At 38.9% G+C, this 18,017-nt stretch overlaps 2 protein-coding genes across 4 annotated transcripts in view; one reads left to right on the top strand and one right to left on the bottom strand.

Annotated features, from left to right (window-relative positions):
• Nucleotides 1–360: 360 nt before the first annotated feature.
• LOC111018010 (peroxidase 7) lies at nt 361–2,693 on the top strand. Its single transcript, XM_088120583.1, has 2 exons — nt 361–688; nt 1,660–2,693. The coding sequence occupies exons 1-2, from the start codon at nt 455–457 to the stop codon at nt 2,413–2,415; spliced, it is 990 nt and encodes a 329-aa protein (XP_087976709.1). The 5' UTR covers nt 361–454; the 3' UTR covers nt 2,416–2,693.
• An 822-nt stretch (nt 2,694–3,515) lies between these two features.
• EMB1135 (RING/FYVE/PHD zinc finger superfamily protein) overlaps nt 3,516–18,017 on the bottom strand; it is a 28,953-nt gene continuing 14,451 nt past the window's right edge. For 2 of the 3 annotated variants that reach the window (XM_088120604.1, XM_088120606.1), the window contains exons 21-32: nt 12,808–12,903; nt 12,612–12,699; nt 12,401–12,521; nt 12,013–12,124; nt 11,807–11,930; nt 11,658–11,735; nt 10,661–10,779; nt 5,387–5,440; nt 5,204–5,306; nt 4,535–4,663; nt 3,972–4,083; nt 3,516–3,870 (exon numbers count right to left, since the gene is read on the bottom strand). In XM_088120604.1, the coding sequence (XP_087976730.1) occupies nt 3,839–3,870; nt 3,972–4,083; nt 4,535–4,663; nt 5,204–5,306; nt 5,387–5,440; nt 10,661–10,779; nt 11,658–11,735; nt 11,807–11,930; nt 12,013–12,124; nt 12,401–12,521; nt 12,612–12,699; nt 12,808–12,903 (1,168 nt within the window). In that variant the 3' untranslated portion in view covers nt 3,516–3,838. The remainder of the gene's footprint in view (nt 3,871–3,971; nt 4,084–4,534; nt 4,664–5,203; nt 5,307–5,386; nt 5,441–10,660; nt 10,780–11,657; nt 11,736–11,806; nt 11,931–12,012; nt 12,125–12,400; nt 12,522–12,611; nt 12,700–12,807; nt 12,904–18,017) is intronic. The other variant, XM_088120605.1, reaches the window with a different exon arrangement.

Here is an 18,017-nt window from a genome sequence, read left to right as displayed (position 1 = left end):
ATAGTAATTGACATATATGTCCGGTCCGATCCGATCTACTTAAAAAAAAATACAACTTCTAAGCTTTATAATTTTAGAATACAAAAACCAAACTCGTGAGCTAAAATGGTGTATAAGTGGGGGAGTATCAACCAATAATAATAAAGAAAGAAAGTAGAGTCAACTCTTGAGGGAAAAAATAAATATAAATATATCTTAAAGATAAGAGAAGACATGTTTGCATGTAAGCATAAATATTAGTGCTTCTCACGTACGTACATTTTCTTCCCTTTAATTTATAATCATATCCCAAATTATTCTAAAAAATAAATTGAACTCCATAAAATCCAAATTCCAAAGCCTCACTCTTTGAATTACGATAAGCTTTTTGTACTTGCAGAGCAAAACCCCATAGATCCAACTTCTTCATATTCTCAGTTAATTGAATATCTCCCAATTTTAAGCTCGAGGGGCCATGAAGTTCATGGAAATGCCTTCTTTTGCTCTCTTCCTTCTACTTCTTGATCTGGTCGTGGCGGCACCCACCACAGGACCGCCAGCGGCCTCCCTACTGTCGCACTCTTACTATCAGCGGACATGCCCGGATGCCGAGGGCATCATTCACCGGAAAGTGCAAGCTTGGATCAACAAGGATTCCACGTTAGCTCCGGCGCTCATTCGCTTGCATTTCCACGACTGCACTGTTAGAGTATGTATCCATAGCATCCTATACATGCGTATATATGCATAAAGTTCACTGTTGTACTTTCAGTTTCAGTTTAATCCTATTTTTAATTTTATATGTTCAATTTTGTTCAATTTAGTCTCTATAATTTAAAAGCTTTAATTTGAATCATATAGTTTAGAGTTATGTCTCTCACAAATAAGTCTAGAAACCATTTTTTAATTACCTACCCAAAAACAAATATTTTACACAATTCCCAAACCCTAGGTTTTTTTTTTTTTTTGGACAAATCCCAAACGGTAGTTGAAAGTATCAATTTGTTGCCATATAAATAGAACAATTGTCCCATATTCAATAAATTAATTTATATGGATTAAATTCGAAACTTCTACGTCCTGAACAAAATTCAACCCAATCTCAAACTCTAAGGATAAATATAAATTTGTAATTTCTCAAACTATAAGGATAAATAAATTAAAATATTTACCTCTATTAATACCAAATTAAAACTTCTAACTTTGCAAGAAACCTAAACTCAAATCATAGAAACTCAATTTTTTCCTTTAAAGTAGAAATAAGAAATTGGAGAGGTAGAATACATCTTAAGGTATTAAATATTCATGTTGACATTTTGATCAGCATTTTCATGTACTCGTAGATTTGACATCAAAATGAGTGATAAATTAATATTTCTATAATATTACAAGAAAAGAAAAATCGATAAAATATATATAAAAAAATATAGACATAATATTAATCTAAATCATTTTAAACTTATCTAGAAATAGTAGAATGTTTATTTGTCAATTTAAATATTTTTTTGTAAATTTTTTATTTATATAATAAATATCCATTAATCCCGATATTTTACCGATATTTACGTGGACAGACCAAATTTAAACCGTAATAACCAAATTTATAATTTAAATTAAATTTATGAATGGAAACATTTCTTAAAAATGGATATTTCAAATTTTCAACATATTTTCTGGTAGGGATGCGATGCATCGATTCTTCTGTACGATCGGGGGACCGAAAGAAGAGCCGTCGCCAGTAATACGCTGAGGGGATTTCGAGTGATCGACGACATCAAGGCCGAGCTGGAGCGGGCGTGCCCTAAAACCGTCTCCTGCGCCGACATTCTCACTGCCGCCGCCAGAGACGCCACCATTCTCGCCGGAGGTCCCTTCTGGGAGATCCCCTTCGGCCGCAAGGACGGGACAATCTCCATCGCCGCCGAGGCGGAACGGGTCCCCCAGGGCCACGAAAACGTCACCGCTTTGATCGGCTACTTCCGAGATCTAGGGCTCGACGTCCTCGATTTGGTCGCCCTCTCCGGGGCCCACACCGTCGGCCGGGCCGCCTGCCGCACCTTCAAAGACCGCCTCTACGGCTTCAACCGGACCGGGAAACCCGACCCGCTTCTGAACCCTCCGTTTCTGGATCTGCTGAGGCGGCAGTGCAAGAACGACATGGACCTGGTTTTTCTGGATTCCACCACCCCGAGGATGTTCGATTCCGCGTATTTCACGAACCTTCAGAACAAATTAGGGCTTCTTTCGACAGATCAGGCGCTGGTTTCTGATGAAAGGACTTCTTCGTTTGTGGATTTAATGGCGAATCAGCCGTTTCTGTTCGACAGCCAGTTTTCAGCTTCGATGGTGAAATTGGGCAATGTGGGAGTGCTGACCAGGAAAAACGAAGGGGAAATTCGAGCCAATTGCAATTTCGTCAATCACAGAAGGAAATGATGGAATCAGAATGGATGAGTTGTTTGCCATTTTTACATTGCTCTCTGCATGGAATCTTATCTTATCTTATCCGAGTTCAAATAAATTGATCTGATAAAGGGTTTGTTAGTGATATTGTTGATAACAAATTGTGTGAGCTTTTGCTTGAGAGTTTGATTCATAGGTTAGATTTGTGAACCCGAGGGTAAGAAGTTGAACTTGTGTTGAATTAGAAGTGTCTATATTTCTGTAACTTATTTCTTTATATAATAATGGGAATACAAATTATACGGTCTTAACTTTCTAACCTCAAGCTTCATAAATTCAAGTTAATTTAAAGGTTGATAACACACTTTAGTCCTTCATGATAGATTATTTTTTCAATTTAATCTTTATTGTTTAAACAGTTCCAATAATTTTTAATTTAGTCATTTACCATTAGTGAATGTTAAAATTGGTCTATATAATCATGACGGGAAAACTCTGCCAATTTCTTAGAATTGAAAGAAATTAGGAACTTTCACCTCATATACAGATATATTACATTTTACCTGTTAAGTATTATGTCAAGTAATTTATCAATTACATTGACACATGGTCAGAGACTAAATTAAAAAACATTTAAAATAAAGAACTAAATTTAAATATTTTAGACTATAGAAATCAATTAAAACAACACTCAAACATTAGAGACAAACGTATATTTAACCACCATCACAAGTATAGATCAGCAGTTAAGGTATTTTGCTCCTAAAGTCCGAGTTTTCAAATCTTCACCCTACCACTAATAAATATATACATATATTTAGCCATCTTCCCAAACCCCATTTGAGGAAGCATCTTAAAAAAATGTTCAAAAGAACAGAGGCTTAGTAACGTGGGTTGAATAGCATGGCTGTCAAAATTAAAATTCTGCATAAAAATCTTACATTGATTGTCCATGTCCGACAGACCCGTTGGCCTTACAGATTACAATTAGTGGCTCTGAAATCACCATAATGGCTGACTCAGGTGAAAGACATTTCCTATGACTTGGGAAATTTATGGCACTGTCAGATGAGATGTGGGTATTGGAGTAAACACAAACTATGGAACTTTTGTAAGTCCAATAGGAAAAGAAATGTACAAAAAGGATAATGGGGGAGATTTTCTATTTCCAAATACTGTAAATCGGTGACGGTGTATAATGACATACAAAAAACAAGATTAGGAGGGATGATAACAATGACCTAATGCATCTCCTATCTTCTACGTAGCATTGCCAATATACAAATCATATGTACCAAAAAAATTAATTATATAAAGACTGCACAGTTCCATTGCACGGTGCAGAAAAAAATAGAATCGGCATGTTGATGGTTCGTCAAACTCCAAAATCTTTAGCTTCTTGGTAGGAGCAGTGCAGAGATGTTACAGGGGCCAGAATGTAATCCCTACTTTGATTTCAATCATCTACATCTTGTACCCATGCCAAACCTGCAACAAATTTTCCAAATAAAAAAAAAACAGTTGGTTCTTAGGGACACTATACAACGAGCTACAAAACTCAAGAAGTATAATGTATGAGAGAGAGAAACCTCGAAGCACTGATTCAACTGCTCCATTTGGGACAAACAGCCCAACTATTCTCTGTTTATCTGTTGTAGTTTCTATACGTACTACACGGAGCCGCTTATGACTTTGGCGTGCCTATAAAGAATCATATTGAAGAAGGTAAATCTGGTCACTGCCAATCCATACCATTGAAACATACCAATTTAGGATATGAAATCAAAGCAGATTAATTTCTTTTCCTACTGACAAGATGAGTTGAGACGGAGTAACACTGAGGAAGTACAGTTAAAACGGTAAACTGAATGACCAGCAATGCCTATCAAGTTTTAATACTTGAATCAAAGACATGAAGCATGGTATTACAGTCCTAGTTGATAAGTTTGGCGTTGGGGTATGTAAAAGATGTTGGAATCAGCAAGAATGGATGGTAATATTATAGTAATAGCATGGGTGCAAACGAAAGGACATGTTAATTCACCAAACCTTTTTATTTCAAAATTTCATACATTCAAAACGAGAACAAGGAAAAATCTCATTCCAGCTCCCATATGAGATAAATATCACTCGGAAGTTAAAGCCAGCGTACCTGTTTAGAAAGGGCCTGTTCAATTGTTCCCCAAACTGGAAGGATAAGGCCACCCAAAACATTAACTTCTTGTATTCTCCTGCCTACCGTACAAAAGTTGCCTAGCTTACAATTGGGTCCGTGCATGCACTGGATACAGTGGTAGAAAATCATTGGCGAGAAGGTATTAATTTAAAAATGTTACTGATACAACAAGAGGAAATCATCCAACGATACAATATATGTTATAGGAAAAACTGATGTATGGTTCATCAAGCAATGACACATTTAAACATAAATGCTGGCATCTGTTTGGGTGGCAACTAGCAACATAAGGGAAAAAGGAACCAAGTTATAGTTCAAAGATTAAATTTTCTAAGGAAGAATTTTAGTAAAAGACACCTAAACCACTTGCCATATACAGGTACAGGGCAACCTCAAGGCCAAGAAGCTTAGGAATCCTCTCGACTAAAAGTGGGATTGAACAAAACACCCTCAATCTAAGTTGATAGCAGAAGTAGAATAACAAAAGTGTTTTGTAGGGCACTCCAGAGGACATAAACTCTATATTATCACAAAAACCAGCAAAACTCTTGCGTTTATGGTTGAAATTCTTTTGTTCCTTTCTTCCTGAACCAACCACAAGAAAGCTATTAAGGCACTTAACCAAAAAATTTTAATTATCTTTACCTGTTTCGATGAAATGTTATACTCATCTTCCCACCCACTACGAGCCTTCTCTAATGATGATGTTTTTCGATACTTGTTCCGTAACTCGGTAAGAGACATCTCCCTGTAGAATAATGTAAAAAGATCAATACATATATGGGTGTGCTCAGACAGTGAAGTGTTATGACCACTTTAATTTAATACCTTAGCGACTCCCCAACAGCTGGACGGACAATTTTATACATTCCAGATACAGAACTGACAAATATTTTGAGAATCAATAGAAACAATTAATCAAACTGGGATTCCAAATTGCATGTAAATTTAATGAGAAAATAGGGGAAAATGTAAAACAAGTATAGGTGTAACTCCAATGATATAGAGGTAAAATTCTTCACATTATCAATCAAATAAGTATATTTCTACAATAATAACTAACACCATCCCTCCAACATAGAAAGAAGAAAATGGCCCTGGAAACTAAACAATTGTTTAAAAGGGTTACATTTTCTTCATGCTTTACCTTGGTCTCTTCTAACATCATCAAACTATCAAATAAAGTCAATGAATACCATTCGAAACAAACCAAATGAAACAAGTTTGGATGATTAGGAAAAAATAAAAGGAAGCCAAACATTTCAAGTCAACTATTATTATTGTTACTTTTGTCTCTTTCACCACCACTGACATAAAATAATACAAAAATAAATTAAAAATGGACATAAAATTATTTTATTCAGAAAGCAAACTAGATTATGGTGGATATAACATCCTCGGAAAAGCTACCTGTACTCATTAACTCCAAGGGAACGAGAAACTATTGGAAATGCCGTCACAATATGGCCGGTAATTTTACACCATTTGGTGTATGTGAAAGAAATTACATAATGTATTTCAAATCCAATAGTTCCGGAGCACATAGAGAATTTGAATCCATATTGAACAGTGATTAGGGCGCCCATTGTCCAACGATACTCCCCCTAGCATGCGTATGCACTACTTGATGACACCCTCATCTACCCAATAATTATTTGCAACATTGTCACAACTATAATTTATAAGAAGATCCTGATAAATTGCTTCTAAAAACACTTTTGGTTTGATTGGCTTCACCTTGCAATACCTCACACGAAACCATACAGCCATTTTTAAGGCAAACAAGAACGTAAAAGAGATGGCTGTCCCCTCTCCCCCTTTCTCTTTACTCTTATTGGGGATGCTTTCAGCTGTTTGGTTCACTTTTGCCATGAGAAAAAAATTCTTAAAGGCTTCTCGGTGGGAGCAAAGAATGTAGCTTTAACCCACCTTCAATATGCAGATGATACTATAATTTTCAGCCAAGGAAACTCCGAAGATATCATGGATTGGTGGGGTCTCCTCGCCCTGTTCATCAATGGGGCAGGCCTCTCCATCAATCTTGACAAAACCTCTCTAATAGGGATCAATGTTGAGGAGACCATCCTTGAGGATACTGCAAATCTGATTGGCTGTAGAACAGAAAAGCTTCCCTTCATGTATCTGGGTGTCCCCCAGGGGGAAATGCTAAATCTATTGGGTTTTGGGAGCCTATGGTGGAAAAATTCAGATGTAAGTTGTCTAAATGGAAGAATCTAAACCTATCCAAGGGAGGCCGCCTCACTATGGCACAATCCGTGCTTAATAGCTTGCCCCTCTACTATTTTTCCCTTCTGAAAGCTTCTGCTACTGAAAACTATGGAAAAATATGTGAGAGGTTTTTTCTGAGACGGGAGCGCGTTTCACCCAAGTAGCCACTTAGTGAATTGGGAATGGACCTCACTTCCCCTCACGCACGGAGGCCTCGGCATAGGCTCTTTCAAGCAGCGGAATAACGCTTTGTTGCTCAAATGGCTTTGGCGCTTTAGCCAAGAGGAAAGAGCCCTTTGGAGGAGAATGGTTGGCAGCATATATGGCACTCAACCTAACGGATGGGTGACTGCCATGCCAAAGGGAGCTGCAAAAGGAAGGCCCTGGTTTGACATAGCTCGGAATATCAACCTATTTCTTAAGTTTGTAACCTTCAAAGCTCACAATGGGCAGAAAATAAGATTTTGGAAGGACCACTGGGTGGGGGACAGAACTCTAGAGGCAGCTTTTCCTGATCTCTATATCATTTCAATGAAGAAAGATGATACAATAGATAGTTGCTGGAATGCAGAGCATCAAGACTGGGACTTGGGTTTCGGAAGAGGGCTTTTTGACAGAGAATTTGAAAGCTGGTTGGGCCTCACAAACAAACTAGACACGGTTAGTTAGATTAGGAGACTAATATTGATACTGGGGGTTCCTTCTCAACTAAGGCTACCTTCATTCACATCAACAAACCTTGTAAAACCCTCCAGCCCCCCCTCCTTAAGACCATTTGGAAATGTAAGCTCCCAAAGAAGATAAAAGTGTTCCTTTGGTCGGTGGTTCACAGGAGCTTAAACACCCATGACCGCCTACAGAAAAAGTGCAGAGCGTGGTCCCTCTCCCCCTCGGCCTGCCCTCTCTGCCTTAGTGATGAAGAAGCTCTAGACCACTTGTTGCTCCACTGCCCCACAGCCAATAAGTGCTGGACACAAGTTTTTAGTCTGTTTAGTATTGAATATTGCCTTCCCAGTAAGGTTGATGATTAGCTCTTTCAAGCTCTAAATGGAGGGTTCTTCCGTAATGCTAAAGGAACTTTGTGGTTTTTTGCAGTGGCTGCAATCTTGTGGAATATATGGAGGGAAAGAAACAATAGAATTTTTTAGAACAAATCCACAGATTTTCCTTTTTTGTGGGGTAATGTACAGCTAACTACTGCTGGGTGGTACTATAGTTTCAGCAAATTCTTTTGTAATTACTCCTTAAGCTCTATACTCCAAAATTGGATGGCTTTTCTGTAATAGCTCTTTTGGGGAGGGGTTCTCTCTACCCCTTGCCATTAGGTTGTTCTTCTTCTTGTGAGTAATACATTTTCTTTTTTGTTTTTGATAAGAAACTGCACTTTCATTGAGATAAATGAAAAAACTACAAAAAGAGGACATACAAAAAAAATAGTCCAGTAACAGGGAACCCCTAAAGAAACGGGCTCCAATCCAAAATAATGACTCCTAACTGATAATTACAAAAAGCCTTAGTGACCAATCCCCATAGAGAAGTGTTAAATCTAATAAGATCCCCCACATAATTCACAGATCTCTCCACTACCCTAAAAATTCTATTGTTTTTAGAGTAGCCAGAAAAAACGCTTGCCAAAGAAAACGCCCTTTGTCTCAAAACGGGGGGAATAACAATACTTCCTCTATCATCGCCCAACAATCTCTGGAACGGGCCCAAACAATTCCAAAATATCTAAAGAAACGAAACCATAACTCTTGCGCGAACAGACAAGACCACAACAAATGATCAAGATCCTCCGAAGCATTCCTACACAGAACACACCACTGCATACCCAAACAAAGGGAGGACATCCTCTGGATCCGATCCAAGGTATTAACTTTTCCATGTAGGACTTGCCACCCAAAGAACTTAATCTTCTTTGTAATTTTAATCTTCCAAAGCGAGGTGAACCAAGGGGTCAACAGGGACGGAGAAGAAGAAGAGGACGACGAGGAGTTCGGGACATGGAAAAAAGAGCTATAAGAAAAACCTTTCGAAGGATTGGGGTCCACACTCTCACATCTTCCCTCCCAACAAATAAGGAAATTCTAGACAGCGATCCAGTAAATCGGAGACCTCTGACGATTCCCGATCAATCAAGGAACAGGTGAGTCCCAAAGAGATGGACAAACCCTCTTCTCCAGAACTTAAAACCTCGGCCACTAAAAGGAGTTTCTTATCAGATAGAAAGTAGATCCGAGGGAAAGCAAGACACAAGGGTTTGTCGCCTATCCAAGTATCCTCCCAGAAATACATATTAAGACCTTCCCCCACAAAGACACGTAAAGAATGAGAGAAAACAGGGAAACCCAAAGAAATAGCCTTCCAGGGATTGTAGTTGCTAACTCTAGCCCCACCTGCCTGTACCCAATCAAACGAATGAAGCCCATACTTACTCACTAAAATCTTTTGCCACAACGCATTAGGTTCGTGGAAGAACCGCCATAACCATTTAGCCAGGAAAGCCTCGTTTCTAATCCTCAAGTTCCCAATGCCCAGACCTCCCTCCTCCAGAGGCTTAGACACCTCTTTCCAGTTAACAAGATGAGCCCCACCCCCCTCCTCCACATATTTCCAAAGAAAATCCCTCATTAATTTCTCTAACCCTTCACTCACAGTCACAGTCACTGGGATTCTGAAGAGGGACAAAAAGTAGTTCGAAATGCCTCTGAGAACAGATTGAATTAAAGTGAGTCTCCCTCCTTTAGAGAAAAAAGTCTTCTTCCAAGTAGAGAGGCACTTCTGAAACTTTTCCAGCACCGGCGCCCAGAAGATAGCAGACTTTGGATTATGACCTAACGGAAGACCAAGATAAGAGGTCGGAAACTTACCAACTCCACACCCTACGAGGGTCGCCCACTCACTGATCTTAATGTCCTCACAATTAATTCCCAATAACGAACTCTTGCACCTATTAATCTTCAAACCCGAAATGGCTTCGAAGAAACCAAGAAGGCAATTAAGATTTTTAAACGCATTAGGATTGCCGGAACATAAAAGGATGGTATAATCAGCAAACTGAAGGTGAGAGACGGATTTTCTCCCTACCCACTTCAAAAGCTTCCAAAGCCCCTTTCTCCACTCCAACAGAGATTAGTCTACTCAGGATATCCACCACCAGAATAAACAGGAAAGGGGACAGAGGATCACCTTGCATGAGGCCTCTCGAGGCTAGGATTTTCCCCCTAGGTCCCCCTAGGTCTTCCAGAGCCCCTTTTTGTGAGTAATACATATCTCTCATCAAAAAATAACGTAAAAGAGATTATGCCTGAATTCTTCGGAAGAAAGCAAGAGTTCTTTGAGTTAAATCTATGATTTGGGAAATTTGGTACGAGCAAAAGTTCTCCTTAGAAAGAAAGTTCTAATCCTTCTAGGACAGATTGCTAGGAATTTCTTTTGGGTAATCGGGGATATTAATAGGAATCAAGATAGCAAGGGTATATTAGAAATTAGCTAAGGAATTGTTGGTAGGAATTTGTTATAACTTAGACTGAGGGGAGAAATGAAGGTATGCAATGATTCAAGGAGTTTAGGCTTGACCGACCCAAAGAGAGGAAAGGTCCAAGTACCTCGAATTACTTAGGAGTTAATGTGGTTACTTTATCCTCTTCTTTTTAATATATTTCAGTTATTTGGTTTCTATCATATAGCTTGGTCCAACAAAGGTCTTGGTCTTATTCTTTCATTTCTTAGATATAAGTAAAAGGAGATATCAATCTATTATATACAAAAGAAATGATATTAACGATGAAAATATAAAAAATGAGGTCATTCCTGGCCAAAGTGAAATCGAAGTGCAAGCTTCATGGGTGTAATAACAAAATAAAACAATACCTTTCGAAGGCTAATATGAAATGGCATCTTCCCAACCAGTCCCTCTTAGATTCATAGAACCCGTCATTGGTTGAATCAAGCCCATCCTTTTGCCTCTCATCAAGAATGGTGCTCGCAGACTGACATGTGCACAAAAACATAATGAAACAAAGACGTGAGCCTTATGAAAGTGTCAAACAAGACGAAGAAGATATCACCCTTCTTTCTCCATTTAACTTTCTCTAGGAGGAAAACTTTTTGCTAGCTTTAGTGTTACTTTTGTCATTCCCTCGGATGGGTGACTTCCTACTCTTGGTTCAAACTTACCCTAGGCACAAAGCTACATTTTTGTGGTCTACTTTGATTCAAGCTACTTTAAAGAAGATTTCAAAAGAGATACAATCATGCAAATTCTAGGAAAATGAGATCTACGGAGATGTTTCCAGAACATTCACTCTTGTGCAATTAATTGTACCTAGCCTATTGTGTGTGACTACATATTTCTGAAGATATCTTTCTTTTTTAAGAAGAAACAAGTATTTCATTGATGAATGAAATATTCCCCCAAAAAAAAAAATTATATATATATAAAACCCAAGGGCCCAATGGAGTTACAAAATTATCATCCAATTGGCCATAAGTGTATTGAGACTATAATCAAAAAAAGGTTTCTTGCATCTACACCAGAAGTGGGCTAAGAAGAGGACCGAATTCAAAAAAGAACCATAGGATATTTTAGAAGATATCCTTGTTTCAGATATTTCCCAATTGGAGTTCTTTTTTTTTTCAATAAATAAAATAACAATCTCCTTTGCCTTTTGGGTCTTTGGAATCAGTTTCTAGTTCTCCATTTATAGGGTTGTATGTACTCTTATTCAATACAAGTGTTTCCTATACGTACATATAATAAACAAATGTATTATGTGGATTTACATGAAAACATGTGTCTACTGAATTTCTAGAAGATATCTCTCAAACAAATATCATCATAGTAGTCAAACATGATTAGAGAATATACCTCCCAGGTCATACCACGATCCAAAGTGAAAGTAAACAGCATAGTTGACGCCCCAGAGACAGGATCAACATGAACAGTCTGCAAGATAATTGAAATGAATCTTGGTCGACAACAAAAAACTGACAAGTGATGTGATGAAAACAGCAAACCTTTGGACTTCCTCGTAATTCAATAACATTGGCTCTCATATCAACTATTCCAGAATCAAGATTCCCTTCAATGCGTGCTTTCTGAATTAGAAGATCCAATATGCTGACAAATAACTCAAAAATCCTGTAGGTTGACGTCAACATTAATGATACAAACCCAACTCCAATGTCCACATGCATATCATAGTAAATTATAGATCACAGACCTATTTTGAATCTCAGGAGGCAGGCCCAAAAGCCGATTAAGAAAACGACCAATATCATTCATGTCTGACTCAACAATACGGCCAGAGGCTTTTCCAAAGTCCTTCCCAGTCGCTAAACTCAGAAATAACAACTCAAAATTATAACCAAGTCTTGACCGAAAATGTAATTTATATAGCGTAATGTAACATAAGGTATAGTGGCAAGTCTGGGAATAAGATAACTAAATAATATTTAACAACGTGCAGACAGAGTCACATAAAAGATAAAACCCTCGGCAACTAATCTTTCCATTTTTCTATTTATTTGTTTTCTAGTCAGAATAAAACGTTCACTAGAAGGTGGGACTTGGGAGGGAGACGAGAGATTCATATAGAAATGAGAAGTTACCGAGAACTGTGTCCCTAATTATTCCCACAGAATTAAGAGCAGCTTTTGCATTCTCAATAAAATCGCGGATTGTATCAGGTTGTTCAGATGAGCAACCAGGAGGTTCAACAGGCAGAACATCCTGGAAGTGAATTTTTGTTATTTATTTTCCTCTGCTCAAACGAAAGCATAGCTGTTGTAAAAAAAGTATAATAATAAAATATAATATAACCTGCTCCATTATTCCTCTATACATCATCGTCAAGGCCGTCTTTCCATAAGCACTGTCATAATTATAAGCACTTAGTGACAGTCCAGCCCTGCATGTGAATTGCCAAATACCATCAAGAATAACGAAGTAGAAAAACTATTCTAAGCATTGGTTAACTAATAATAAACAAAATCTTGATAAAAATAATCCGACTAGCCTTCGATCTCCTTGAGTTAAGGCTCCAAGGGACTCTAATCTCTTGGCAACAATTGATGCAAACCTGCGTTCTCCACCAAGATTCGTAAATAGCAGCCTACAAAGACATTTACCAGATAAATGTTACACTCAAACAAATACAAAAGCATCAACATGTTAAACATTTTGCCTTCGAACTATAACAAACCACTAATGCACGTGCATCATGCATTTCCAATTATGCATCCAGCATTTCAATTTTGATGGAAATAACTTGAAGTTATAATAAAATATATTAGCAGAAATATCAAATTAAAGGGCACTAAAGTAACAGGAATAACTAGTTCATCCACCAAAATCTGTCATCTTCTTCTCACCTGTCTATAATCTATCTTCACACGTGCATGCAGGAGTATTTCATTCACCTTTTTTTTTTTAGATAAAGAAACGATTCATTCATAAAGGAGCCAAAATACAACCAAAGGGACAGGGGTCAAGAAGACCCCCTCCAAAAAGAACACCAACTAACACAGCAAAGCTCTCCAGTCTTGTAGGATCATAGAGAGGCTGTAGTTAGAAAAGAATTTTGTATTTCTATGACACCACCAAGATGCTATGATATGAACACTATTACAAAAAGAATCAAAAGATTTAGACTTATGTTCAAAGAAGATTCCTTTCCATCCATAAATTCCATAGTAAAGATCTGAAAGCACAACTCCACAAAAAATAGGCTTTTCCTTTTAAGATGCCATCCGTGAAAACACTCAAACACCCAATCTTCGATGCTCCTAGGCAGACAAACCGAGAGCCCAAAAATTTCAAACAAGACTGTCCATCCTTTCTTAGCAAACGAACAGTGAATAAACAAATGGTCTAAGATTCTGCTTCTTTCAAACATAAACAGCACACTGAAGGGGAGATCGACCACCCTGGGCATTTCTTTTGGAGCCTCTCATAAGTGTTCAAAGCGCGGTACGCCAACGACCATAAAAAAACCTTCACTTTCTTCGGAATAGAATCTTTCCATATGAAGTTAACTAAGGGGGCCTTGAGTGTATTGTCATTTGTATCCAGAAGGTCCAAATAAGCTGATTTTGTAGAGAAAAATCCATCCCCCTCAAGGTTCTATTTTATCCGCTTCCCTCCCTAGAACAACAGCGTCCAGCCTCTCCACCAGCCTCATCCATTGCTCCAACTCTCTATCAAATAATCCCCTTCTTATGCCTAGATCCCACGTCTGATTGCCCTCATTCCAGCATTCAAAGACCGATGCATTCTGTTTTAAAGAGAGAACAAACATGTCCGGAAACTCATGCGCAAGGGGCACTTTGCCAGCCCATTTGTCTAGCCAGAAACTTAGTCTAGTTCCTTGACTAGCTTTGAAGACCACCGCTTCTTTAAAAGATCCAATATTCTTGGCTATATCAAACCACGGCCTTCCCCTAGCTTTCCCCTTGGGAACTTTTGTCAGCCACCCGTGCTTATCAACACCATAGATGCTAGCTATGATTCTTCTCCAGAGGGCGCTCTTCCTGAGTAAAACGCCACAGCCACTTCGTTAACAGGGCAGTGTTTTTATAACGGAATCCACCTATCCCCAAACCACCCAACTTCACAGGAAGAGATGAAATATCCCATTTCACCAGATTTCTGCAGCCATGACCAGCCCCTGCCCCCCAGAAAAAATCCCTCACTAGCTTATCCATTTCCTTCGAAATGCTCACAGGGACCTTCAACAGCGAGAAATAGAATATAGGAAGGCTATTCAACACCGATTGAGCCAGAGTCAATCTTCCCCCCGCGACAAAAGTAATTTTTTCCATTTGGCAAGCTTGATTTTGAACTTTTCCACCATCGGTCTCCAAAAATCAATCGCCCTATGATTTCCACCAAGTGACAGCCCCAAATAGTTAAACGGCAAGAATTCAACTCGACACCCCAAAGAAGTTGCTTTGGAAGCAACTTTCTCCTCATCCAGATTAATACCAATAAGAGAAGACTCGGCTAGATTGATACGCAGCCCAGACCCCTTAGTAAACAACGATAGCAAAGCCCTCAAAGATGATAGTATCATCCGCATATTGGAGGTGAGACACCAACACCCTATCTCGACCCACCTCGATGCGCCGTACAATTCTCTTGGTACAACAAAAATTCACAATCCGGCTGAAGGAATCACCAATCAACGTAAACAGGAAAGGGGAAAGGGGATCCCCTTGCCTCAACCCCCTAGTATCGTTAATTTTCCCCCTAGGCCTACCATTGATGAAAACAGAAAAGTTGACCGAGGAGACACAACCTTTGATCCACTTCCTCCACCTTTGCCCAAATCCTTTTCTCGAGAGAACCGCATCTAGATAGTCCCAATCAACAAATCGTAGGCTTTTTCATAGTCTATCTTAAACAGGTAACCACTCTTCTTGGCACTACCAAAGTCTCCAACAACCTCCTCTGCCACTAACATAGCGTCTAAGATCTATCTACCCTCCACAAAGGAGACTTGCGCATCATCAATAATTTACCTCAGTACCTTCTTAAGTCTTTTAGCCAAAACCTTGGCTATAATTTTGTAAAGCGAGGTAACCAGGCTGATAGGTCTAAAGTCTCTGACTTTATTTGCTTGAGAACTCTTCGGAATCAAGCAAATGTAGGTTTCATTAGTGCAATGATTCACGGTCCCGTTCTTAAAAAACTCTTGGAACACCCTTACTATATTGGACTTCAGAATGATCCAAGATTTTTTAAAGAATTCCATAGTAAAGAGACTTCAGGGTTCCAATACTTTGAATAGCTTTCCATATCTCCTCTTCCCCAAACGGTTCCTCCAAACTATTCGCCAAAGAGGGCTGTAAAGGGTTCCAATCACATCCTTCGAAAAGAAATCTTTCACCTTCAGCTTTAGCATATAACTTATTGAAATAGTTTAAAACCTCTGATTCAATTTCTCTCTCTGTGGTGAAAACCGAACCATTGCTGTCACAAAGATGTTGAATAGAGGCTTTGCTCCTTGCCGAAGCCCAACGATGGAAAAAATGTGAATTCTCATCGCCATCTTTTAAGCCAACTCCATTTGCACTTTTGAGCCCACATTTGTTGTTCCTTCAGGGTCACCTCCATTAAAGAAGCTTTCAAAGAGTTTCGGAGAGAAATGCTTTCTTCAGAAAGCTCCTCCCCCCTTTCCTCCTCTTTGTCTAGATCTCCTATCTTTGCAGTCATTTCCCTTTTCTCATTCTCAACCACCCTGAACTCCTCATTATTCCAGACCACTATCTTCTTTTTTAACTCCTTAAGCTTTGACATGAAGACGAAACCCAGCCAACCGTCGGGGACGCACTCTTGCCACCAAGTCTCAACATTTTGTAAGAAGGAAGGGTGATTCAACCACATGTTCTCAAACCGAAAAGGAGAAGGACCCCACTTCTGATTTCCCAGATTGAGTTGAAGGGGGAAGTGATCTGAGTCTGTTTGTACAACGTTACGTTTTTAAAAAACTTGAACCAGCTCTGGGATAGAAAAAATCTGTCAATTCGGGTGCACACCGGGTGGCTTCTCAAATTGGACCAAGTAAAGAGCCTGTTTTTCAAAGGAATATCCTCTACATTCAACGCATCTATAACTTCGTTGAACTCCCTCATACCTCTAGTGACCCTACCACCCGTAGACTTTTCTAACGGAGACCGGACCACATTAAAGTCCCCTCCAATACACCAATCATCCGTGCAAAGAGCAGCCAAATCCATCGGTTCTTGCCAAAAGCCATCTCTGTTTCTACTAGACGACGGACCGTATCCAACCTCCATAGGAAGGAACAACTGTCGCTCTGCCGTGAAGGACCGGATCCCACTTTTCTAGTTTAACGGTCAAAGGGCCAAAAATAACCCATCCCTTGTTCATTGTTAGAAGTCGGGCTAACTCTTCTGACGAGCATTTCAATAACGCGTTATCCGCTTGGAACGAGTTTATGATAAAGTTCTCCTCCATCTGCCACTTTATAGCCTCAAGAATTCTCCCCCAATCATCATGAAAATCCCGTCGCGTAATCACGATCGTTTCCTTCCAATTTATCTCCTTTACTTCTTGATGTGCCGCAGGGTCTTGAGCCATGAGCTTACTACTTCCGGCCGTTTGGGACGACCCTTTCACAACATCTGCAAAGGAGGCTCCTTTTCTAACCTCTGCAGCAGGGGTACGCTTCTTCCTTTCTTGTTCGCCCTCACCGTTCAGTGCAGCAATGATCGTCTCTCTAAAGCTCTCCCAACCTCTTGAGTTTTCACTTGCTGGTGCCACTATATTCCTTTTTCCCCCACCATTCAATACCTTTGTAATCTCCACAAAACTTCCTCTTTTGTTCGTAGTTTTTTGCATCCATATAAAACCATCTTTACAGTCAGTTTTCCTGAAGAACTTTAGTGTAAGCGGCGCCACCAGCAACTCTTCTAAGCCATCGACGATCCAAACCGCCACTATTTCCTCTATCGATATAGAGAAAACTCTCTTAAAATGCCTTTTCGTGATTTTAAGAAACCGACCTGACTTCTCTGAATCAATCGCGCAGGTAAACCACTTGCTTTCAATCTTAACCGACTTAATCCCCCCCATGACTGAGCCTTGTCATTCCTCTGGTCAAGACGAAGACATTGTCGGAGGGAACCACCGGGAAGGGAGGAGGGGAGGGACAGAGAGGAGAGAGCCATTGAGAAATTGAGACCAAGCGAATTCGTATTTCATTCACTAGTAATATATGATTTATAGTTCATAAATCTTAAAATATATATTTTTTAAAGAACTTTCAGATTACAATTTATTTATAAATAACAACGCTACCGGGGTGATAAGTCATACTCTGGATTGATGCTGAATTTACTACTGTGGGTGCACGTGCATAGCTCTAAAGTAGAAAACACAGGATAAACGAATTATAGACTTTAAATCTTTTATGTACTTTTTTGGTATTCGTTCTCTTTATACATAATTTTTTCTTTTAATCTTTTTGTATTTATTTTTCTTTTTCTGAATTACATGTGCTCGTTCTCAACACAATTGCCATAGGAGATTGTTAGTCCTCTCTTCAATTGGATATTTCCATAGAATATTTAGTGTATAAAAAAAATTAATCAAAATTATATCACAAATAATAATTTTTTTAAAAATTATAGGATCCATTTGTTAATACTGTTCTCTCTCCTTTCCTTCTATTCTCTCATCTACCATGTTTTTATAAACCTTATA

The sequence above is a fragment of the Momordica charantia genome (assembly GCF_013281855.1).
Source record: "Momordica charantia cultivar OHB3-1 chromosome 2 unlocalized genomic scaffold, Mcharantia_2.0 BLBB01000002.1, whole genome shotgun sequence".
NCBI classification, from domain to species: Eukaryota; Viridiplantae; Streptophyta; class Magnoliopsida; order Cucurbitales; family Cucurbitaceae; genus Momordica; species Momordica charantia.
The sequence above is the reverse complement of the archived record's forward strand: the minus strand, read 5'-3'. Positions and strand labels throughout refer to the sequence as shown.